This window comes from Phytophthora cinnamomi (assembly GCF_018691715.1).
Source record: "Phytophthora cinnamomi strain GKB4 chromosome Unknown Contig14, whole genome shotgun sequence".
Classification (NCBI taxonomy): Eukaryota; Oomycota; class Peronosporomycetes; order Peronosporales; family Peronosporaceae; genus Phytophthora; species Phytophthora cinnamomi.
This window is the reverse complement of record NW_027150947.1, coordinates 2,113,208-2,134,595: the sequence shown is the minus strand read 5'-3', so window position 1 is coordinate 2,134,595 and position 21,388 is coordinate 2,113,208. Positions and strand designations below refer to the sequence as shown.

At 56.2% G+C, this 21,388-nt stretch overlaps 12 protein-coding genes across 12 annotated transcripts; 7 read left to right on the top strand and 5 right to left on the bottom strand.

Annotated features, from left to right (window-relative positions):
• Nucleotides 1-430: 430 nt before the first annotated feature.
• IUM83_01394 (uncharacterized protein) lies at nt 431-719 on the bottom strand (the record flags this gene model as incomplete). Its single annotated transcript, XM_067925243.1, has 2 exons — nt 431-494; nt 577-719. 2 exons carry the CDS (start codon nt 717-719, stop codon nt 431-433), a joined length of 207 nt encoding a protein of 68 aa, XP_067797077.1.
• A 1,875-nt stretch (nt 720-2,594) lies between these two features.
• On the top strand, nt 2,595-3,195 carry IUM83_01393 (tetratricopeptide repeat protein; the record flags this gene model as incomplete). Its single annotated transcript, XM_067925242.1, has 3 exons — nt 2,595-2,882; nt 2,967-3,035; nt 3,097-3,195. The coding sequence occupies 3 exons, from the start codon at nt 2,595-2,597 to the stop codon at nt 3,193-3,195; spliced, it is 456 nt and encodes a 151-aa protein (XP_067797074.1).
• A 224-nt stretch (nt 3,196-3,419) lies between these two features.
• On the top strand, nt 3,420-3,975 carry IUM83_01392 (Carbohydrate esterase; the record flags this gene model as incomplete). The annotated part of the gene is made up of 2 exons (XM_067925241.1): nt 3,420-3,871; nt 3,966-3,975. The coding sequence occupies 2 exons, from the start codon at nt 3,420-3,422 to the stop codon at nt 3,973-3,975; spliced, it is 462 nt and encodes a 153-aa protein (XP_067797075.1).
• A 1,704-nt stretch (nt 3,976-5,679) lies between these two features.
• Nucleotides 5,680-7,922, top strand: IUM83_01391 (Xaa-Pro aminopeptidase; the record flags this gene model as incomplete). Its single annotated transcript, XM_067925240.1, has 5 exons — nt 5,680-6,042; nt 6,142-6,218; nt 6,309-6,590; nt 6,667-7,486; nt 7,563-7,922. 5 exons carry the CDS (start codon nt 5,680-5,682, stop codon nt 7,920-7,922), a joined length of 1,902 nt encoding a protein of 633 aa, XP_067797072.1.
• Nucleotides 7,923-7,971: 49 nt separating this feature from the next.
• IUM83_01390 (Glutamine--fructose-6-phosphate aminotransferase) lies at nt 7,972-8,712 on the bottom strand (the record flags this gene model as incomplete). The annotated part of the gene is made up of 1 exon (XM_067925239.1): nt 7,972-8,712. One exon carries the CDS (start codon nt 8,710-8,712, stop codon nt 7,972-7,974), a length of 741 nt encoding a protein of 246 aa, XP_067797073.1.
• Nucleotides 8,713-8,831: 119 nt separating this feature from the next.
• IUM83_01389 (uncharacterized protein) lies at nt 8,832-10,452 on the top strand (the record flags this gene model as incomplete). Its single annotated transcript, XM_067925238.1, has 4 exons — nt 8,832-9,445; nt 9,512-10,099; nt 10,178-10,344; nt 10,412-10,452. 4 exons carry the CDS (start codon nt 8,832-8,834, stop codon nt 10,450-10,452), a joined length of 1,410 nt encoding a protein of 469 aa, XP_067797439.1.
• Nucleotides 10,453-11,775: 1,323 nt separating this feature from the next.
• On the bottom strand, nt 11,776-12,896 carry IUM83_01388 (ania-6a type cyclin; the record flags this gene model as incomplete). Its single annotated transcript, XM_067925237.1, has 2 exons — nt 11,776-11,790; nt 11,943-12,896. The coding sequence occupies 2 exons, from the start codon at nt 12,894-12,896 to the stop codon at nt 11,776-11,778; spliced, it is 969 nt and encodes a 322-aa protein (XP_067797438.1).
• Nucleotides 12,897-12,985: 89 nt separating this feature from the next.
• Nucleotides 12,986-13,873, top strand: IUM83_01387 (tRNA-intron endonuclease; the record flags this gene model as incomplete). Its single annotated transcript, XM_067925236.1, has 2 exons — nt 12,986-13,278; nt 13,342-13,873. 2 exons carry the CDS (start codon nt 12,986-12,988, stop codon nt 13,871-13,873), a joined length of 825 nt encoding a protein of 274 aa, XP_067797432.1.
• Nucleotides 13,874-13,933: 60 nt separating this feature from the next.
• IUM83_01386 (Equilibrative Nucleoside Transporter (ENT) Family) lies at nt 13,934-15,262 on the bottom strand (the record flags this gene model as incomplete). Its single annotated transcript, XM_067925235.1, has 1 exon — nt 13,934-15,262. The coding sequence occupies one exon, from the start codon at nt 15,260-15,262 to the stop codon at nt 13,934-13,936; it is 1,329 nt and encodes a 442-aa protein (XP_067797431.1).
• Nucleotides 15,263-15,414: 152 nt separating this feature from the next.
• IUM83_01385 (kinesin-like protein) lies at nt 15,415-16,107 on the top strand (the record flags this gene model as incomplete). Its single annotated transcript, XM_067925234.1, has 2 exons — nt 15,415-15,564; nt 15,667-16,107. The coding sequence occupies 2 exons, from the start codon at nt 15,415-15,417 to the stop codon at nt 16,105-16,107; spliced, it is 591 nt and encodes a 196-aa protein (XP_067797207.1).
• Nucleotides 16,108-16,504: 397 nt separating this feature from the next.
• Nucleotides 16,505-17,793, top strand: IUM83_01384 (uncharacterized protein; the record flags this gene model as incomplete). Its single annotated transcript, XM_067925233.1, has 8 exons — nt 16,505-16,568; nt 16,639-16,660; nt 16,724-16,784; nt 16,855-16,932; nt 16,999-17,278; nt 17,343-17,408; nt 17,482-17,658; nt 17,726-17,793. 8 exons carry the CDS (start codon nt 16,505-16,507, stop codon nt 17,791-17,793), a joined length of 816 nt encoding a protein of 271 aa, XP_067797433.1.
• A 943-nt stretch (nt 17,794-18,736) lies between these two features.
• IUM83_01383 (putative 4-coumarate-CoA ligase) lies at nt 18,737-20,568 on the bottom strand (the record flags this gene model as incomplete). The annotated part of the gene is made up of 4 exons (XM_067925232.1): nt 18,737-19,856; nt 19,929-20,059; nt 20,126-20,263; nt 20,362-20,568. The coding sequence occupies 4 exons, from the start codon at nt 20,566-20,568 to the stop codon at nt 18,737-18,739; spliced, it is 1,596 nt and encodes a 531-aa protein (XP_067797435.1).
• Between the last annotated feature and the right edge of the window lie 820 nt (nt 20,569-21,388).

The following is a 21,388-nucleotide window of genomic DNA, read 5'->3' as shown; positions in this document are numbered from 1 at the left end:
TGGACTCGGATATGCTGCGGCGCGAAAACCTAGCAGATGAACTCGAACAGCACTTCGAGATCTTCGTAGCTCCCAGCAATGAACGAGCTTTTGCGCTGCTTGGACTCTTCCAGGTGAACTTCGTGTTGTTACATCTGGACATTGGACATGACCAAACTGCAGCGACCAGTCCAGCACTAGCATTTCTGCGTGAAATGAAGCGTAGCTGCTTTCGGACGCCTGTAGCGGCACTTGTTTCCCCCTCTTTTAATGCCGATCACGAGGCGCAAAAGTTGCTGGCACGCGCACTGCAGACAGGTGGGGTGTGCGGATTCTTTGAAGAAGGACTTGCCACCGAAGTGTTGACCGAGAGGGTTACCAAGCTTTTGCACTCGTTCGCGGTGGCGCAGAACGAAGTTGCTAGATGTCGAGGACCGCAGCCTCAACTCTCTCAGTCCGACAAGAGCAACAAAACAGCGGGCCAGACGCAACCAAAAACGCCGCCGCCGCCAGCACTGCAACAGAAGCACGACAATCAAGCCGCTAATCAGGCTCGAGTGACCCCACCAAGTTCCGCCACTGGACCAAAACGCCTACCAACGACTGAAGTTCCGAGCACTCGCCCGAGCTCCGTCAAATTTGATCGTTCCGGAATGCTTCTCGAGCTTAGCCTCAACCAACGCAAGCAATGTCTTCGTCAGCGCGAAACTATAGAGGCGACCCTCGCGACAGCTCCACATTCGGTGCTTGGTCTTGATATTGACGCTAGCCTCGAATCCCCTGGGGTTCCTGCCACACCATCAGCAACGTGCGTTTCTCCGCTCTCGCCGTCTTTCAACTCTGCTCGGCGCCAATCCACAGTGAGGAAGAAGATCCCTCCACTGCCTTCGCCGAAGCAGGTGAGCCAACTCATTTACACACGCCCACAGGAACTACAGACACGAATCGGTCGACATCTATACGAACGCCTGCACATTGCTGGACCACCTGGCGCGGTGCCCCAAGACCCGTTACTGAATCACTGCGTGGTGATTGATCCTCGCCCACAGGGGCGAGATTTGGCCGTCGGTAAGGCCTATATGCTCTACTGCGAACAGCGACTCGATGAGGCTTTGCTACACTGTGATCGCGCGCTGCGGACCCCAAACGCAACACTTGAGAAGTTAGCACGACTTTTGCGAGGAGCACTTTACGATGCTCGTGGTGAACACGCTCGTGCCGAAGTAGAGTTTCTCGCATGTCTCCAACTCGATCCAGCGATGCACGAAGCACATTTCAACCTCAGCGTTGCTCAACTCAAACTAGGCAAAGATGTCTTAGCGCTGGAAGCACTCACACAGGCATTGGTACTTGATCCACAAAATGAAAAGTACTTGAAGAATCGCGGACTGATGTATCGACGCATGGGTCATTTCGTGCAAGCCCAAAGCGAATACTACAAGCGTGACATCGTTATCGGAATGGCCTCTGCATCGCCAGGTCTTCGAAGCACCCACGCACTAAACAGCAAAGATGGAATTACTAAGCGGGCAGTGACTTCCGTAACGAAATCTGCTTCCTCAATTCCTCGGAGCGCCCCACAGCAGACAACTCGAGGTAAATTCAGTAAGTGCGAACTGGAAGACGGGCTGTTCGCTCATTTGTTTGGCAAACCCACGCCCGACAAATTGGCGCTGGCTTGCTCCGCGAGTGAGCGCTCCGCCGAGATGCTTTGCGCCATCGTCGCTAGGCTGCAAACGCTGCTATTTTTTCAAGACTTCCCACGCGAAGTACTGACCCAAGTAGCTCAAGCTCTGGATTACGACGTTGTGGCGTGCGGGAAGAGCTTCGCGCTAGGAGAGAACCATCCACACAGTTTTTACGTGCTCTTGGGCGGCAAACTCAGCGTCCGCAGGCGTGTTGGCACGGCAGATTTCGCGTCGGTAGTGACGACGCACCACTTAGGTCCCGGTACAGTTTTTGGCTGCGCAGGATTCACAATATCCTCTCATACCTCGCTCATTGCAGACGAATGTGCTGAGATCGGTCTCCTTTGGCCTGGCGACTACGCCGCAACAATCCGATCCGTGACATCGAAGACGAACCAGGACGTGTTCGCCTTCTTGCAACAACTGCGTGGCTTTCGTTTGCTCACCACCGGCGACCTTGGTCATGTTGTCGGGATATCGGAGCGGAAGCGGTTCCGCAAAGGCGACGTCTTGCTCAACCAGAACGAACAACCTCGACACCTCATAGTCCTTTGGAAGGGGAGCTGCTCAGTATACCAGGACTTTGACAGCCTGCCACTCAATCGTCGGAAGCTCAGACGCAGCGCCAACTTCGACGGATGGGGTAACGATGAAGACGATTCCAATTCGGAAGTCGACGATGATGAAGATAATAGTAGCGAAGACGGCACAGGCAAAAGGAGGTCACGCCGGCATGCCAATCACAGCGACGACTGTGACGAAGCCAGTCAGCCGCCATTCCACCGCCTCATCGCCAAGACCGACTGGCCGTTAGGCTTCCAGGCTCGAACACGAGCGCGCAAATACCGTCGAGGCCGTCGAGACGGGTTGCTTCTGTCGCAAACTCCACCGATTGTCCGGTCTCTGGGGGTGAGATCTGCGCCGACAATGTCGTTGCCCATGCGGCGCTTGAAGGACAAGCTCGCATCGAACGAGAAGAACGCGCTGGTGCAGAAATGCGTGGCCCCCACCGTGTTCGGCGAGTCGCGGTTCCTGGATCCGACCCACGCGCCGTCCAAGTGCTGCGTGGTGGCCGAGTCGCTGGTGGAAGTGCTGCTGTTCGACCACATGCGGCTGCAGGAGATGGATCTCAAGCCCGAGGTCGTCAGCGAGTTCTTCGACGCCGCGCCCAAGTACCTGAGCGAGAAGGAGGTCGCCCAGAAGCAGGCGGACGTGGTAGGCTGGGACTACATAGAGCTGCATGCACATGTAGTTGACGTTGGCGCATTAACGGCAGTGCATTGCTCGGTGCTTTTGCAGGCCACGTGGGACGAGTACAGGAACCTGCGCGTGCTGGAGCTGTCCAAGAAGCGCTGGCCCAAGGCCAAGGCACGTGGAGTTGGCTTTGCTGCTGCTGGGTGATGGGACTGACGCTTTGCTGCTTGATCAGAGACACTTGCGGGCCCTGTCCAACGGCTGCAGCATCATGCTGACAGACACCAGCAGCGCCGGGCTCGTGTCGACCTGCTCAAGCAAGCCGCATAAGTAACATGTAGCCATGTCGTCGTCCCGTCTCACAGACACGCAACGTTTTTGTAAGATGTCGCCCCTCCTGATCCTATAGATCGACAATACACTTCACACTGCACGCGGAGGGATGACCTGGATCGTAATCACTCCTAGGTGTGTCCACGCGACAATTATGCCGTACGAGAGGCCCGACCTGCCTTGCAGCATGACCGTCCGCCCGACTATGGAAGAATGCAGAGCCGAATGGAGGAACCGCCGGCGTCTTCGCGCGCGCGCTGGCTGGCACGACGCCGCGCGTCCCGGCTGGGCAGCGGGGACAGCCGGGGCGAGGCCAGTCCGCCGCTGTCCGCGCTGGCGGCGCTGCTGCTCAGTTCCCAGCCGCGCGCGAGCATGACGGACGCCGCCATCTCGCGCGGCACGTCCGTGGGCGACGACGACGAGCGCGAGGGCGAGGAGGAGGCCTCGCCCAACGTGTACAAGTTCGACGTGGCGCAGTACAAGGACGGCTCCTTCCGCTTCGTGCCGGCCTGCGCGCGCGACCTCATCAAGTACACGGGCCGCCTGCTGCACCACGGCGCGCAGGCGGCTCGCAAGACCAAGATCAACACGGTGCAGTTCGACTGGCCCGCCGTGGCCTTCCAGATCTCCGTGCGCGGCACCAGCAGCGTCGCGATCCGGCTCAAGGGCGACGGTGCGTCGGCGGCCGCACGATGCCCAAGTGGCTTTGTGCGCCTGTGCGGCGGGCGTCCGTGTTGACGGCGTCGGATTGATTCGTCCGGGGCGGGAGAGAGAATCTTGATTCTGCTTGACCAGAAAGATCTCTTGAGCTAGTCGAGCTTGCACTTCTTGACTCGGGTCGAGTCAAGTGGCCGGTTCGCGATGCCACGTTCTGAACTCATTTCGGTCCGACGCCGCAACCGGAGCCTGCTGTTTTTGGCGGTGTGGTTGACTGGGAGCTGACGTTTTGGTTTTTGGTTTTGGCTGCACTGCAGGCAACTACTTCAACGTGTTCGTGAACGACGAACTGCGCTGCATCCTCCGCGCGTCGCTCAACGCAACCTGCTGCGATGGTGAGTGGATACTCTGGATTGCTACTGTTAGGTTTTCCTGGCGCTTGTTGCTGACGAGACTCGTGGCGTGCTCGTGCAGTGGCGACGGACCTGGACCCGGAGCAGGAGTACTCGATCCGTATCTGCAAGCGGACGGAGCCGCAGATGCGAGGAGCAATGTCTACGTTCAAGGTACGAGTGTGCACTGCGTGGTGGCGCTTTGAGCTCGCAATAGATAACGTTGCTGCGTTTCGATTGTCAGGTGTGCACCTTCTACGGGTTTATTGTCGAAGAGAACGCAGAGATCCTGCCTGTGGACCAGCCAGAACCGCAACCTGTACGCAAAATGGAGTTTATTGGCGACTCGGACACTTGCGGTTTCGGCAACGAAGGCAAGGCCAGCAGCGCCAAGAACCTGTTTGGTATGAAAGGACGGATGGAGAATGTCTTCAATGGCTACGCGTGTATCACTGCGCGAATGTTCGATGCGGAAGAACACGTGCTTGCGTGGAGCGGGTAAGTGCATTGCTTTTGCCGCTCGCCGTTGCATCGTGTTTTCTTTTCTAATCGGTGTTTCCTTTTTGTCTTGCGAAGTAAGGGAGTACATAGCAATTCTGCAGATTGGGGCCCCAACATGCCAGCTCTGTGGAAGAACACGCTAGCGTCTCGGCCAGGGGACTGGGATATGTCCAGCTGGATACCTGACGTCGTGGTTATCAACCTCGGCATCAACGATCTGTCGCCGCCTGCATCTGCAGAGACAGACATTATCACGGGCTACGCATCGTTCCTGCTGGAAGTGCGCTCTTGTAAGTGCTGTGATGGTTTCGCGACTCCCTTACGCTTGGCTAATCTCTACCATTTACTTCAGATCGCCCGGACGCACATATTTTCTGTGTTGTGTACGACGACGGCTGCATCAGCTCGGAGGACTCGGAAACCAACCGCAAATTTGTGTCCCTGCAGCTGCAGGAGATTATTAAGGTGGCCATCTCGAAGGTCAGCAAGCACGACGACAAGATGCACTACACCTTCATCAAGGTACGGTTATGCCTAGGCTAACTACGTGGCATTGTAGCTGCAATGGCTGACATGAAATGGCTTTCATTCGCAGGTGGACGAAGGACTCGAGAAGGAGGACTACGCGTCCATGATGCACTACGCAGTGAGCGGCCACGTCAAGATCGCAAAGGTGCTCGCGGAAGAGATCGCGCTGCGCACGGGGTGGAGCGTGGAGCACGAGCCGGAGACGATGCCGTACCCGCAGGCCAAGGACCAAATCCTGACGCCTCGAGACCACTCGAAGACCTCCTGCACTGTGTCGTAGTTGAAGTTGCAAAGCACCAGGAGAAAAAAGGCAAGACCTATTTATTGTCCGCACTAATTTTCGCTTTTTTTTGGTCCCATCGTTGTCATAATTGTATCCGAATCGCAAAAAAAGTGAAAAGATCATCATGCTGGCGGCCGAGAAGCTGCGCGAGCTGCGCTCGCTCATGGGCCGCACCAACGTGCGCCTGCTGCCGCTGCGCCACCACCTGGGCAAGACGGAGAAGGGGGAGGTGGCGGAGCTCTCGGGACGGCCGTTGCAAGCCTTCCTAGTGGACACGGCAGACGCGCATCAGAGCGAGTACGTGGGGGCCGCGCACAAGCGGCGCGAGTTCCTCACGGGCTTCACGGGCTCCAACGGCACGGCGCTCGTGACGCCCGACCGCGCTCTCATGTGGACGGACGGCCGCTACTTCCTGCAGGCGGAGCAGGAGCTGAGCCAGGACTGGACGCTCATGAAGAGCGAGGAGCCCGGCGTGCCCACTATTGAGGTGCGACTGCATTTTAGTCCTACACATCTTTTGTGATTTGTGTATTTGATTATACTTATTTTGTTGATATATATATATTTGCGTTGACGTGGAACGTAGCAATGGGCGAAGAAGAACTTGCCGAGTGACAGTTGTCTGGCCATTGATCCGTACCTGACGTCGGTGTTCGCGGCTCGGTATGTGGAAAGTCGAGGATTTGTGTCGTTGGTGTTGGTTGGTACCTTGGACTAAATTCTGGGTGTTACCTTTTTTTGTTGTTGGTGCAGCAACTTTGCCAAGGCGCTGAAGGAGACGCAGATCGAGTTGGTGGCGCTACACGAGGCCGAGAACCTCGTGGATCTCATCTGGAAGGACCGACCGGCAGTGTCACCCTCGCAGGTGACGTTTCTGTCGGAAGCGTACACCGGTCGCTCGGTGGCCGACAAGTTGAAGACGCTTCGCGAGGCAGTCGAGGAGAAGGGAGCAGACGCAATTGTGCTCACGGCTCTCGACGACATCGCGTGGCTGTTCAACATCCGTGGTAACGACGTCGAGTTCAACCCTGTTGTGTGAGTCGAGATTGATCGTTTCTAACTTTTGTGACGCCGACTCTAATTTTGTGTCCGTGACTGGTGTCTTATATAGTACGTCGTATGCCATTGTGACTTCCGACTCGGCAATTCTGTTCCTCGATGCGGCCAACCAAGACGAGGTGAATCAGCATCTGGGCTCGAGCGGTGTCGTGTGCAAGCCGTACTCGGATATGCTGAAGGAAGTGTCGGCTTTCGTCGAAGCGAACAAGGACAAGAAGATCCTCGTGGACCCCGCGCAGTGCAATGTCGCAGTATTCTTGGCGATTCCGGCCGCGAACCGCAAGGAGGACACCTCGGTGGTTATGGCTCAGAAGGCGATCAAAAGCCCGGTTGAGATTGAGGGTATGCGTCAGGCGCACCTTCGTGATGGAGCTGCACTTGTCAAGTACTTCAGCTGGCTTGAAAGAGAAATGGATGCTGGCCACGAGGACCAATGGGACGAAGTGCTGGTCGCTGACAAGCAGGAGCAATTCCGCCAGCAAGTGAAGGATTACGTGTCGTTGAGTTTCGACACCATTTCTTCCATTGGCGCTAACGGATCCATTATCCACTACTCGCCAAAGCGTGGAGATTGCGCTAAGATGTCGACGTCTGCCATGTATCTGAACGATTCTGGTGCTCAGTACCTTGACGGCACAACGGACGTGACACGTACGCTCCACTTTGGGCAGCCCACTGACTACGAGAAGGCATGCTTTACTTACGTGTTGAAGGGACACATCGCTTTAGCTAGCACCGTTTTCCCTGACAAGACCGAAGGTGTCAGACTTGATGCCATTACGCGTGCTCCACTGTGGAAGGCTGGTTTGGATTACCGCCATGGAACTGGTCATGGTGTCGGTGCGTTCCTTAATGTGCACGAGAAGGGTGTGGTAAGTAATTTGTATTGATCATCCTGGACATTTACTCGAGTTGTGGTTGTGCTAACACAACGTTTCCGCTATGCAGCTGATGTCTTTCCGTTTGAATCCGAACGGATTGAAGATTCAAGACGGCATGGTTCTCAGCAACGAGCCGGGCTACTACGAAGATGGCAAGTTCGGCATTCGTATCGAAAGCGTCATGGTCGCCAAGAAAGCCCCTCAGATCAAGAGCCCACTCAACCGTGAGTTCTGTGAATTTGAGACGCTCACGATGGCTCCGATTCAGCAAAAACTCATCGACGTCAGCTTGCTAACGCCCGAAGAAATTCAGTGGCTGAATGCATACCACAAGGAGGTGCACGACAAGCTGCAGCCGCTGTTGAAGGATGACCCCGAATCGTATGCGTACCTCGTCCGTGAAACGAAGCCTCTGCCGCTACCTTAGGCTACAACTAGCTTTGTTGGTTTGTTGCAGTAGCAGACATCGACCGAGGCTACTGAATGCACCTGTTTTCCAAGCAATCACCGAACTTCCACTCGGCTTCCTCCTTGCTAAGGTCAGTGTCCTCTGTTGCCCCGCCTTCTTCATCATAACCACTGTTTGGGGACGGACTTCGACTTGCTCGATGGTGTCGAGCTTGAATTCGAGCTCGTCGCTCCTCTCTCTCCTCCAGCCGCTCGATTTGGTGTTGCAGACGTGTTTCCATGGCTTCGTGCCGTTTCTCCTGCCGTTCGAGTCGTTCCTCCTCGCGCTTCTTTCGCCCTTCGATCTGGTGCGGTGTTTCGCCTGCCAGAGCTTGAGCCACACGGTCAAACCGCTCTTGGTAGCCTTGCATCTCGTGCTCGATCTCGTGTCGCCGTCTCCGTAGCTCCTCCGTCGACATCAACTCGTCCTCACGATACACCTGAGCATGTAGCGGTTGTTCAAGCTGTAGCACGCCTTCCACCCCCATCTCTCTTGTATGAAGCTGTTGAGCAGGCTTAGACGGTGGCTCTGTCACCACACCAGGAGCTGGTGGAGCTCTAACCGTATCATCAAACGTCGGGTACAACGCCGTCTTTAAGACGGTCTTAGACTGGAATTCTTGGGCGCTGGTACGCGTCGGTTGTCCGGGATTTCGACTGCTAGACAGCGGTGATGTGGCAGGGCCCTTGGTAGGCGACGGTGCTTCAGGCTTCGGGGCATCGAACGCGTCAATTAATTCGTCTTCGTAGACGTCCTCCAGGAACTCCATCCTGGGCTAAGCTGGTCAATGCTCGGTGCTTGATACTGGGGGTTCTTCTTCACCGAGCCACAATCAAATTCCAAGGGGCATGGATGCTACCCGCGCATAGCCAGTCGATTGCTGTCAAGATGAGCGACGAAGCGTATCGAGTGGTGGTGGTCGGCGCCGGGATGGCAGGCGTGGCGACTGCCAACGCGCTGTTAGCGTCAGGTCGCTTCAGTGCGGAGGACGTATGCGTGCTGGAGGCACAGGACAGAATTGGAGGGCGTATCTACACTCGCCCCTTTAGTGACGAGCTGCCGGTGAAGGTGGAGGTTGGTGCAGCGTGGATTCACGGTACGGAGGGGAACCCCGTAGCCGAATTGGCTCAGAAGTTCGGTATTGAGCTTAAGGAAATCAGCCCACGCAACCCGTGGCTGCATCCGAGTTCGTGTCCGGATTTCGTGATCTACGACGGCGGTCGGAGGCTGAGCGGAGAGGAAGTCGATGAGACGTGGCAATGGCAGGAACTGCTGTTGAGAAAGCTCCAAAAGCTGGCGTTGTCGGGTGAAGCGGAAGGCAAAGCGTTGGATGCGACGGTGAAGCAGCTGATGGATGACGATCCAGAGCTACGCGAGATCACTGCGTCAAACAGTAACGGCCGTGAGAGGTTGGCTCTGTGCCTGCACCTTGTTGAGACCTGGATGGGCAGTACGAGTGAGGAAATGCAGATCGACGCATTCGGGGAGATCGACCTCATGGGGTAAGTCTCACTGTACGCTCGGTAGTGTTCCTGCTGACTTTGACTAATGCTTGTCACTCAACGTAGAGATGACCCGGGTGCCCATTGCATCGTTCCTGACGGAATGCACAGTCTCATCGAGCACCTGGCAGCTCCAGTGGAAAGCATTATTCGTACTGGCGCTCGCGTTACCTCTATCAACTATCAAGGCTTAGAAGGAGTGGTTATAGAGTGCGCGGATGGAAGTAGGTTGACGGCTGACCGCGTAGTGGTGACGAGTTCTCTGGGTTTGCTCAAGTCTGGAAAGCTTCACTTCCAACCTGAACTGTCGCTTGAAAAGGCCGATGTCATTTCTCGGTCGCAAATGGGTCAGTGTATGAAAGTCATGGTCCAGTTTCCCGAAGCTTTTTGGCCCAATGACGCCTCCTTCATCACGCAAATCAGCAACGCGTCTGGTTCGAACAAGACGGGGGCGAAGCGCATTTATTTCCCTGTGATCTTCAGCTACTACGCAGCAAAAGGCGTGTCGATTCTCGAGGGTGATATCATCGGGGACACTGCTCAAGAGGTCTCGGCTATACTTTCCGACGATCAAATCGCACACGCGTTGTTCTTGCAGTTGCAGGATACGTTTGGGGTTGATATTCCAGAACCAGTGGGCCACTTTATCACGAGGTAAGGTGGGCATTTGATTGAGGTCATGAATACTCGATAGGCACTTTCTTGATGATGTTGTTGCTATTTGTACATTAGGTGGGACCAAGATGAGTGGGCACAGGGTGCTTACAGCAGCGTTACCGTGGAAAGCACGTACGAAGACCCAGATTTAATGCGCCAACCCGTGGCTGATCGCTTGTATTTTGCCGGCGAGGCCACAAACTACGAGTACCAGGGTGCGCTTCAAGCTGCGTATCTATCAGGTGCGTCTACACACGATATAGAGACCAATCGCGTTGAGAGCTCACCAAATTTAAAACTTTTGTATAGGCCGTCAAGCTGCCGATGAAATTATTTCGGAGGCATATTGATCACCACATCTCGATTTCAAAAGTCTTATCGGTCGACTGTCATATACCGTTTACCTCCCTGTCACCAGGCATTCTTCAACTACATCGCGCTTCTTCTCATCGTGATACACGTACGCGTGAAAGCCTGCTATATAATAATTACATGAACGACGCAGCACGGCGCTGAGGCGAAAATGTCCTGAACGGTTTGGGGCCGGTAGATCGTACTCGGAGAGTCAAGTAGCCCCCGTACGCGTATTGTTGCCACTCTAAGTGTCAATGCCTTCACATCGTCACTTTCAAGGTCCAGGCATGTACCGTGGAAATGTGCCACAAATGCCATAAAATTGTCGATTCCATCAATACTGCTTTAGAGCGACTTCCAAATCGTTGATATCAGCGTCGTTACCAAATACCACGCGAAACGGGCTTCCTGGATTGCCAGCTATCGTACACGTTAGCTCTCTCACGGGTAATGCCACCAGTGCGTGAATCGAGTTCCGTGGAGAGGTCAGAGGTACCCAATCCACAGAATCGAGCTCCGTAGCCATGATTCCCCGCACTGCTGTAGTTTCGCCCTTGCCAATGCTGCAACTTCTGGAAATGCAATCGGCAGCCACGCACTGCCGCCTTGCTTTGCCAAATGCAACTGCAGTTGTTCCGCCTTGACTGCGGCAAAGTCGCTTGGACGTTCCAGCTTCATTCGTTTCTTAAAGCCCTAAATCGAGGCAAAAGTGTCGATAGTACTGTGCTGGGCGAACAGCGGCCGACAATCACGAAGCTGATGCGCCTCGTACGGAGAACATGAATCGACTCCGCTGGTGGATTATTAGGAAGTAAGCGCAGGTTAAAAGGTTAAGACTTTCACAGTCCCATTCGCCAAACACGATCTCTGGGTCTCTGATGCCACATGCATGGACCCTTGCTTCAAACGAAATAATTGCATGTTTGCTTTCATCGTCTCCTTGAAACTTAACTGGTGTGCAATACTGCTCTTCAAGTGCATCAGCTTCTTGCATCCGTCCATATCCACAGCCACAGCCACCACCCAGACACTGTTACCGCAGTTGTCTATTACCACGCAGTTCAGCATCATCACTTCCCCGGAGAATACTTTCGGGCTTCAGCAGCAACTTAGCAGCTTTTGACGTATATTTTGACAAGAGAAAATAAATCCTTGTTAACAGCGTCTTTCAGTCCCGACGCCTATAGCGATCGAAACTACGACTTCGACTGCGACTGTAGCTGCGACTACTGCGTCGTCGGCTTCGACTGCTCCTCGATCGATCCGTCGATCGACTGCGGCTGCGTCGTCGGGAGTGACGCGATCGGTCTCTGTCTCTGCTAGAAGTATCTCGTCTACGATAGTCCCGTTCTTGAGAGCGACTGCGAGAGCGTCTCGCGCGAGCATCGGGGCTGCGACTCCGCGCTCGTCGAGACTTGGTCTTCGCGTCATCCCAGCGGCTTCGTCGCTCGGAGCTCTTCCCTGCAGATGACGTAGAGGTTCCAACCTCCTTGACAGCACTTGTGTTGTCATCGCCAGGCGTCGAGGCTGCTGCTCCCGCACTGGCAAAAGACGACGGTTCCTGCGGCGAGACCTCCTTCTGCTCCTCCGCCTCGCCCTTCGCACTCTCCTCGGTCTCCTTCTCCTCCTCCTCGAGCGGGTGGTCGTCCACCGCGAACGGGTTGGTCTCCGTGAGCGGCTCGAGCCACTCGGTCTTCGGCTGCTTGTACAGCTCCATGATGGCCACGCTGGCCGCATAGAGCTGCGTCTTGTCGACGCCGAAGAGCTTGTACCAGGGCGGGCGCTCGGGCAGCGCGACGCGCTGGAACCTGCTGGCCAGGAAGATGGCGGCGCAGGCGACGACCTGCGCGCTGTAGCGCACGCACAGATCGGTGCGCAGGCTGTCGTTGATGTAGCCCCAGGCCTGCTGCGCGAGCCGCGGGCTGCCGTCCAGCACCTTGACGTAGTAGAGCACGAACTTGTGCGGGTGCTGCGCCACGCGGTAGACGCTGAAGCCCAGGTCGATGAGCACCTGGCGCTCCACCATGATGAGCCACATGCGCCACTGGGCGAAGGTGGCGCCGTCCGCGTCCACGAGCTGCTGCGCGACGGTCGCGCGCTTCCACTTGCGGCGACGCAGCATGGCGTAGAACACGGCCAGCACGTCACGGATGCGCTTGGGCTTCTCCTCCACCTTGGCGGCCAGGAACAAGCAGCTCACGGCCACGCGGAAGGCGTCGAACTGGCGCAGCGACTGGCGGTAGAAGAAGCGCTGCAGCAGCGTCTGCGCCGTGGCCATGACCACCTGCGGCAGGCGCAGCAGCACGCCAGCCTCCTGCACCAGCTCGCAGCCGAACGCTCGGTGCAGACGCTCGACGTCTTGGGGCACGCCGTCCGCCAGCGAGGGCGAGCGCGCAAGCACGGAGGCCGGCAGCACCACGCGCACGGGCACCGGTCTCATGATGATACAATTGTGACGGTAGGAAGGGGCTACGGTGATATTGTGGAAACGGTATTGTGATATTGGGGACAATACTACGGTAAGATTGGATGGTGGCGTGGCTGGTGCAGCCCAGGCGGAATGAGGTGGAGGTGACGTTCGACGGGGAGGACGAGGCTGTGTGGGAGCAGTTCCGGGCGAAAGCACTTGGTGTTGGGGCGGTGGGGAACGGGAAAGCTGGTGGAATTGGGACGGAAGAGGAAGAGGTGCAGTCGGGTGGGGATGCTGCATCGGAGACCAAGAGGAGATACCTGTCGCTGGTGGAAGCCTACTACGCAGCGGCGATTGATGAGCTGTTGCTGGCGGATGAACCGTTGAGAAGTCTGTGGAGCCGATTCGAGAGGTAAGATAGTGCAGTTGAGGTTTGGGGGTGATGTTGAAGTGGTAACGCCGATGAGACTTTCAGTTCCAGCGCGACGTTCACGAGGCATTTTGCGGTGTACCAGCACTACCGTCGACTGGGGTGGACGCCCAAGCCCGGGCTGAATTATGGGGCGCAGTTTGTGCTCTATCGCGGCTCGGCTGCGGAGTTCCACTCGGAGTACGTCGTCTACGTGCAAGACGGCGATGAAGCCGCGTCGTGGAACACCATCCAGTCGCTCACGCGGATCGCTGCGGACGTTAAAAAGACCGTGCTGCTGTGCACTGTGGCTGTCGGGCAAACATTAAATGATTCATCGGTCACTGCAGCCGATCGGCCACCCACCGACCTCACATTCGGTTTATACTGCTTCCACGACGTCCAGTACACAGTCGAAGCTGTGGCTATCCGCTTTTGGGACGCGTCAATCGCCGATAGCTCGCAGTCCTACGCGTTCCAGCCGCAACCAGTCCTGCCGAAGAAAAAGAAGACCGCAAGAAAGAGAAACAGAGCCAAGCGACCTAAACGACAGGTTGAAGGCGAGGCAGTTCCCCCGAGACCATCAGACTTCTTGTAACGTGACTCAAAGCTGTAAGAACTTGTTGCATCTCGAGTTTAGTCACATCCGTGTCATCTATTAGCCCAGCACAACCTTTTCCAGGATGAGCCCCACCGTGGAGCCCAGCACGAGGCCAGAGTTCAGGAAGAAGCTCGTGAAGGGGCCGATGAGGTGCTGCTCGTCCGAGTGCACGCTTTCGCTCACGAAGATGATGGTCAGCGTGCCCAGGTAGCCGTTTCCGAAGCCGAGGGTCAGCACGCTGAGCACCGACCAAATGTCGCTCTGCAGCCACCAGCCCTTGACGATGCCGATAATGATCGGGACGAAGACGAAACGCGCCAGGATCGGGATCCACACGTTGCCGGGCGTGAGGCCGAAGCGGTGGTTCACGACGAAGCGCCCGACGCAGTCGCTGATGGAGAAGAGCGTGAGCAGAATCAGCGACCACCAGCCGCTCTCCTGCAGCGACGGGAAGTTGTACGTCTTGATCTCTGTGACGAGCGGCGGCCAGACCGAGAGACTCGCGAGGAAGACGGCCAAGATCAGCGCCTCCAGGTGCCACACCTTCTTGAGCACGCTCCACTTGGTCGGTGCAGGCCCAGCAACGCTGAAGGGGTCGCTACCTGACTGCCTCTTGTGCGCCAGCAGCGGGGAGCGCTCCGTGAGCTCCACGCTGCTGTCCGCCTTGCGTAGGAGGTACTTCCGGGTGATCTTGAGCGCCATGACCTTGTAGAAGGCGCCGATGCAGAGCGCGATGGTGAGCGCGCCCGTGTAGAAGTAGATGAGCGACGAAGCCAGCAGCTGGTCGGCGGGGAAGACAAGCTTGGTCAGGTCTCGGTAGAGGCTGCCGATGAGCGTGCTGAGCCCCACGCCGAGTTGGAAGCTCTCCTGCACGCGCTGCGGGTACTGCGACACCAGCGCAATGGTGGAGCTGTCGATGAAGGCGGTGGCGATGGAGGCTACGGCGGTGCCGCCCAGCACGGCCACGGCGTTGGCGTGCTCGGACGTGAGCAGGAAGTAGGACGTGGGCACGAAGGCCAGCACCAGCAGCTGGCCGAGGAAGCCGCCCACGATGCGGCCCGAGTACCAGGGCTTGCCGCCGCAGAGCAGCACGATGACGGCCAGGAAGGCCAGGTTGGTGTACATGAAGGTGGAGGTGAGCGCGAACTCGATGTTGAAGTCCGGGAAGAGCAGGTGCCAGTAGTCCACGGGCTGCGTGAGCGCCGAGAAGGGGAAAAGGTAGCCCACGCCCACGAGCGCGAACAGCCAGCAGGCCAGCGTCTCCTCTCGCGCCTCCTGCACGGCGGCCTGCACTCCGCCCTCGCGCTGGTCCTCGAGCGGCACCTCGGCGTCGTACGACAGCGACGCGCGGCGGATGCCCGGCGTGCGCGGCAGCGGCGACAGCATCTTGGTCGGTAGGTGTACGTACACTCTTAAGTAGCTGGCGGGATGGCGAATGGAGATGAGATGGGCGTCACGGAGACCTCAGTCCGCACACGTCGCAGATTCCTCGTTTAAGTTAACACTGAGGACCATTTGTCCCCGTTTAAGTTGCCGACATGCTGCGCGAGCGCAACACCTTCGTGCTCAAGGCGCGCAGCGGCCGCGACGAGCGCCAGCACGCGCTGACACTGAACGTGAACGTGCGAGCGCAGGACCTGGGTCACTTCAACGGCAGCAATGGCGCGGGAGGAGCCAAAGCGGTGCAGGTGAGACCCGATCTGATCCATTGGGCTCATGTAGAGATCTGCCATTGTCTGTTGTCTATTGCCCATTGCCCATTGCTCACTGCCGTTGCGTGCTGTTGACAGCGCTTGCTGGGGGTGCTGGACGACGACGAGGCCTTCCAGGCGCTGGTGAGGGAGATGGACGACCTGCGCCAGCTGGACGCGCTCGTGAAGGCCAAGGCCAAGGACGGCTCGCATACACTCGAGCTGCCGGACATGACGGTGCAGTGGCAGGTGGCCGAGGAGCCGGGCTTGCCCAGCGTGCTGCAGCGCGTGCAGATCGAAGGCACTGCCTCTGCTTCTGTGGCTGCGGCTGGCCGGGGAGGTCCAGCGCCGGCCGACGGCGACGGCGGACGGTATCGGCCCCTGCCCGTGCGGAAGCTGGTGGTGGCCGTGTGGCTGTACCCGCCCCACGTCGAGATCCCTCCGACCGGGGAGCGGATCCCCATCGGCGACGCGGACACGCAGGACTTCTTTGTAGGCATGGACGACGACGACGACAGCGTCGAGGACGTCGAGGAGTAGGCTGCAGTTAGTTAATATATACGTCGGACTGAGCCGCGAGGCAGTCGAGCTACTTTGTCCTTGCTGAATGCCAGCCGAGCACGAGCACTGATGACAGCGCCGGCTCACTCGCAACTCTCGGCTGCTTCGTCAACGTGCATTTCTGTCGCCGGCCAACTCCCGAACTGGACCCCCGAACTGAATGTTGAAGACGAATGCTCAGTGACTTGGCGGCGGCAATAGTTTTGAGCTGCAGGTGAGAGGCTTGCACAGCAACTGGATGCTGTGCAAACCGAAGGCTGTCATCGAGAGTGTTAAAGTGCATATCAGGACAGGGGCAGCGGGTACTTGAAGCGATCGGCTGACAGGCATCCACAAGCTCGTGTCATTCTGCCTTCCGCTCGCTCGAAACTAAGTCATGGGTTGCGCCGCTAGTACCGAACGCAACGGCGAATGGCGCGACACCACGATCCAGTCCTTGAGTAAGCCACTGTCGTGAGAGGTTGTCTATTGAAGTGGTCGGTGCTAATTGCCATACGTATGAAAATCTAGGAGAGTTACAAGGCGTGCTGAGGTTAGCTTGCTCTTTATCAGTGGTGCAGTGACTCGTGTGCTAACCTTGCCTGCATTACTACAGATGGAGCGGAGTTCGATCGACGAACCTTATCATTGGTGTCGACTTCACACGCTCGAATATGGTACGTAATTATTGCTGTGGCATGACGGATGCGAGCTATAGACGAGCTAAATACTTGTTTGGTTTACTAGTGGAATGGAAAGCAGTCATTTGGTGGGCGCTGTCTCCACTTCATTGATCCAGAAGGCTTGATTCTCAATCCGTACCAGGTGGATAGATGACGCCAAACCAGCCAAACATTCTAGCTTCAAAACTGACAGGTGACTTCTCTGCAGGTTGTTATCAACATCGTCTGCCGGACTCTACGATCTCGCAAGAGTACAAGGCCGATCCACGTATTTGGCTTCGGAGACGCTCGCACAGCTGATCGGTGTGTCTTCACACTTCTCCCCGACGGAAGTCCATGCCGAGGGGTGGACCACGTCTTGAAGCAGTACAAAGAGGTCGCGCCAGAACTCGTGCTCGGTGGACCTACCAACTTTGCTCCCATCATTTACCAAGCTATTCGCCAAGCTAAAGAAACCGGAGTGTGCAGCATTCTCGTTATCATTGCAGGTAAACAACTCATTAGAATGCTTTGCATACCGGTAGATTCTGAATCCTTTGCTTACATGCACAGATGGACAAGTCACAAACGAGAAGGAAACATCTCAAGCCATTGTTGAAGCCTCCAAACACTCACTATGTAAGTCTGCTATCTTCATGTGCATTGTGCATTGCACAAGTACTTAATCCTTGAACCCCACCCATTTCAACAGCCATTATAGTGGTTGGCGTTGGCGATGGACCGTGGGAAGACATGGATCATTACAATGACATTTTGCCAAAGAGGGCGTTCGACAACTATCGGTTTGTGAACCTTAACCAAGTGATGAGTGGGAATCCCGACCAACCGGCAATTGGTTTTGCTACTGCAGCATTGGCGCACATTCCAGGTATTTCATAACTCATTTTGCTTTATGATGATTGCTGTATTGAGCTGATTAGATGCCTGTCGAGCAGACCAACTGGCAGATATTCGTCGACTAGGTCTTCTCCACCCCTCTGACTGCGAGAAAAAACAAGCGTAAAAAAAGCATACTCCGTAGTATTGAATGAAGCAAACGATTATGAAGACCGAGTGGCAGCTCTTCTCAGTTTAACAAGTCGATCTCGTGCAACATACAGAGGGATCCTTCGATGGGTCTTCGAATGCCCTTCATCGCCCGTGCAATTTGGAAGAGATCTTCAAAAACAACTTTGGTTTCATCACAGTCGCCAGGTACCGAAACGCAATTAACGAAGTTACGCCAGCTCTCTACCAGCATTTCACGTAGGACGCTGCATCCGCAGCGAATCGCCTTGATAACCTTCACTTCGCCACAGTCTCGGTCGGTAACAGCAAAAGTCTCCTTCCTTGGGCAAGGGGCCACGCTTGGGGCATTCCTTCAGTAGCTTAGCGAAACCTTTCAGTTTGTTGTCTTTTGCCCGGTGGCAGTATTTCGACTCTATTTTTCTTGTCCTCAGGAAGCTTCACCTACACGTGGAATTGCGGATGTTGCAGACCGTATTCCTTCGTCAGCTCTGCAGTCGTTCGACAATGGATCCTTGCTGATCAAAGTATGAATGTGTGTGTGGATCTTCCCGTCATCCAGTTCATCATCAGCGGCGTCGTCGGTTTTCGTAGCCCACCACAGCATCAGCCTTGCTGCATCGCCCTTAATCATCTGCGACTTCTATCGCCTCCGTGAGTTTGGTCACCTGTCGACTCAGGGCGATATCCACAGATAACGCTCCTCCCAACATGCCAGCGATCGCGCAAGAAGAGCTGCACCATATTTCGGAATGCCGTTCTTCCCGGATGAGCCAAAAAGAACTTGATCATGAAAACTTGTCCTTCCATTTATGCGTCGATCGCCTTATAAAATGGATGCCTGCTGACCGATAATGTTTTCAAGTTTCAAACAATGACGTAGACAGCTTGTAGGTTTATTCTGAGCTCGTCATGATCTCGAACTACAAGACCTGGTAGCTTTACAAACGACTACGGGTAGCCTTCAGCTTCTCATTTTCCCTCATCTGCAGCACACGTCGTAGGATCTTGCCCGACAAACTTTTCGGAATGCTGTCAACAAATTCCACCTCGCGAGCCCGCTTGTATCCCGTCACTTTTGTTGCAACGTAGTCCATCAGCTCGTCCGCACTCAGAGAACTGCCTTCTTCCAGCACGACGTAGACCTTCGGGATCTCCTCGCCCGTCATGGGGTCATGACCACGCACACATCCCGAGTCCGCCACTTGTGGGTGAGAGTTTACAACATCCTCGACCTCCGCAGGGGCTACCTGGTGGCCCTTGTATTTAATGAGCTCTTTGAGCCGATCCACGATAAACACGAACCCGTCGTCGTCAATGTACCCGATATCGCCCGTGCGAAGAAAGCCGTCCTCAGTGAAAGATTCGCGAGATGCATCCAGGTTGTTGAAGTATCCTTTCATTAGAGTTGGCCCGCGGAATAGCAGTTCACCATGGTGGTTCGGGCCCAAATCGGCACCTGTGTCCAGGCATTTCACTTTGAGCTCCACATTGGGGAACAATGTCCCTGAGGAGCCTTCGCGATGGCAACTGATTGAAGAGTGCGTCCCAACGCCAGCAAACTCCGTCATACCGTAGCTCTGAAGAACCTGTATGTTCAGACGCTTCAACACGGCTTGCTCCAACTCCTTTCCCAATGGCGCTCCTCCAGAACTGGCCTGGGTTGTACAGGAAAGGTCGTACTGGTTGACCAGAGGATGCTTCGCGAGGAACTTGACCAGTGGTGGGGCAAGATGCAGCCTCTTGATCTTGTACTTCTCTGCCGTGCGCAGCAGCGTGTTCGGTTGGAACCCGGGCAACACCACCATCGACATCCCCATGTACAGGCTGATGTGGAAAATCAATGTAGCCATGATGTGGAAGAACGGCAGCATTCCCAGGAGATAGTCCATCTTCTCCACCGTGTACGCTGGGATCATTCCCGCCGCGAACATCGCTCGAGCCGTCAGCTCCACTCCCTTCGGACGGCCCGTCGTGCCACTCGAAAACGGTAGCGTCACCACTTGGTCGGGGTCGATGGGAGGGATGTCCGGGAACGGCAGGTCCTTCGCAATTAGACTCCTGAAACAGACCCAGCATCAAATTCTCCGTAAGAAAGCAAGCTTTGATGAACAGCAAAGCCAGTACGCGTACTCAATGGTTTGCAGAGAACAAGAAGCGTCCTCATCCCCGATGGTGTAAATTTGCTGACTCGATATTCCGTGCATCGTCGCAGCCTTCATGGCCACCGCGGCGAATTTCTTGTGCGAGATCACTGCCACAGCCTGCAATCAACGAAATATCAGTACCCAACAACACTAACGTGCCACCTAGTCTTTCCGCCTCTGTACCTGCGCTGCTTCGATCTGATCCGCGAGTTCTTGCGCCGTGAACTGCGGGGAGGAAGGCGAGCAAATGGCCCCCAGTCGGTTCAGCGCCAGGAAAACCACAGGATACTCGATGCAGTTCATGGAGTGCACGACCACGATCTGCACAGCGCATTTTGCACACACAAAAAACAATTTGAGCAATTTTTTGCAGCGGCAATTGGGCACTTCCACTACTGTATGTAGGTGCATGCACGCACGTCTCCCTTCTTGAGGCCGTTGGCCGCGAGACCGGCGCACAACTTCTTGGCCAGCTGCACCAGCTGCGCGTAGGAGATCGTCCGCTCCGTGACGCCGCAGACGAAGGCCGGCTTGTCGCCAATGGCGCGCGCATGCTGCTCCACGACGTTCCAGATGGCCGCGTCCGCGGGGATCGACAGCGTCGGATGGCGGGACGTGAAGATCATCGGGCTCTTGCTTGGTGTCCGTGATAATCAGGAAAAATAATGCTGTACGAGTCTCTGATTGGCTGAAACTGGGTTTGACCACTTCAACTTGATATCATCAACGTGTCGACTCAACAGAGCACAGTACACGAGCACAACCACACAAATATGGTATAAAATCGATCTGTACATGCATATTGCAATGGTGTTATCATAGGGCGAACTTCGAGTTCCTGCTACGCGGTCGGGGGGGGGGTCCTCCTCACTTCGCTTGCCCAATCCGCAGATGCGACGCGTTGCGGTTCCTGGCCTCGCTCAGCTGTTGTGGCGTCCGCCGGTCAGCGCGGAAGACCTGCGCTACATGCCTCGGCGATCGAGTGGCCCGCTGTCTTCCGACGCGGAGGAGAGGCACGGCGTGGTCTGAAAAAACGTCTGCAGCTGGTGGGGCCGTTGCACTCGGTGCACTCGGCGAACACGGCCGTCGCCACCATCAAGCCAATGCCTTGGTGGCCTGGTCGCAGCTGGAAGGCAGGGCAGCAGAGCTGCCAGCACCATCGAAATGAAATGCCGCTCGTCGCGCGCAGCAGCGTTAGGTTGCTCTCCGCCGGCTACATTGGTGTGGACACTCCGACTCCGGATCACGGCTGTGGTCCGGTCGCGCACGTGCTGGCGGCATCGGCGGTGCATGCGTTTTGGGCCAGACACGGCATCGGGCACTTCAAGTGAGGAGCGTGGGTTGCAGGCTGCAACTTGCAGCGCGGGCGGCACTGGCGCCTTCCGGCCGGCGCCTCATTCACTTGGCGTTCGTAATGGCCCGCCAGCAAATTGCTAGTAGCGACGC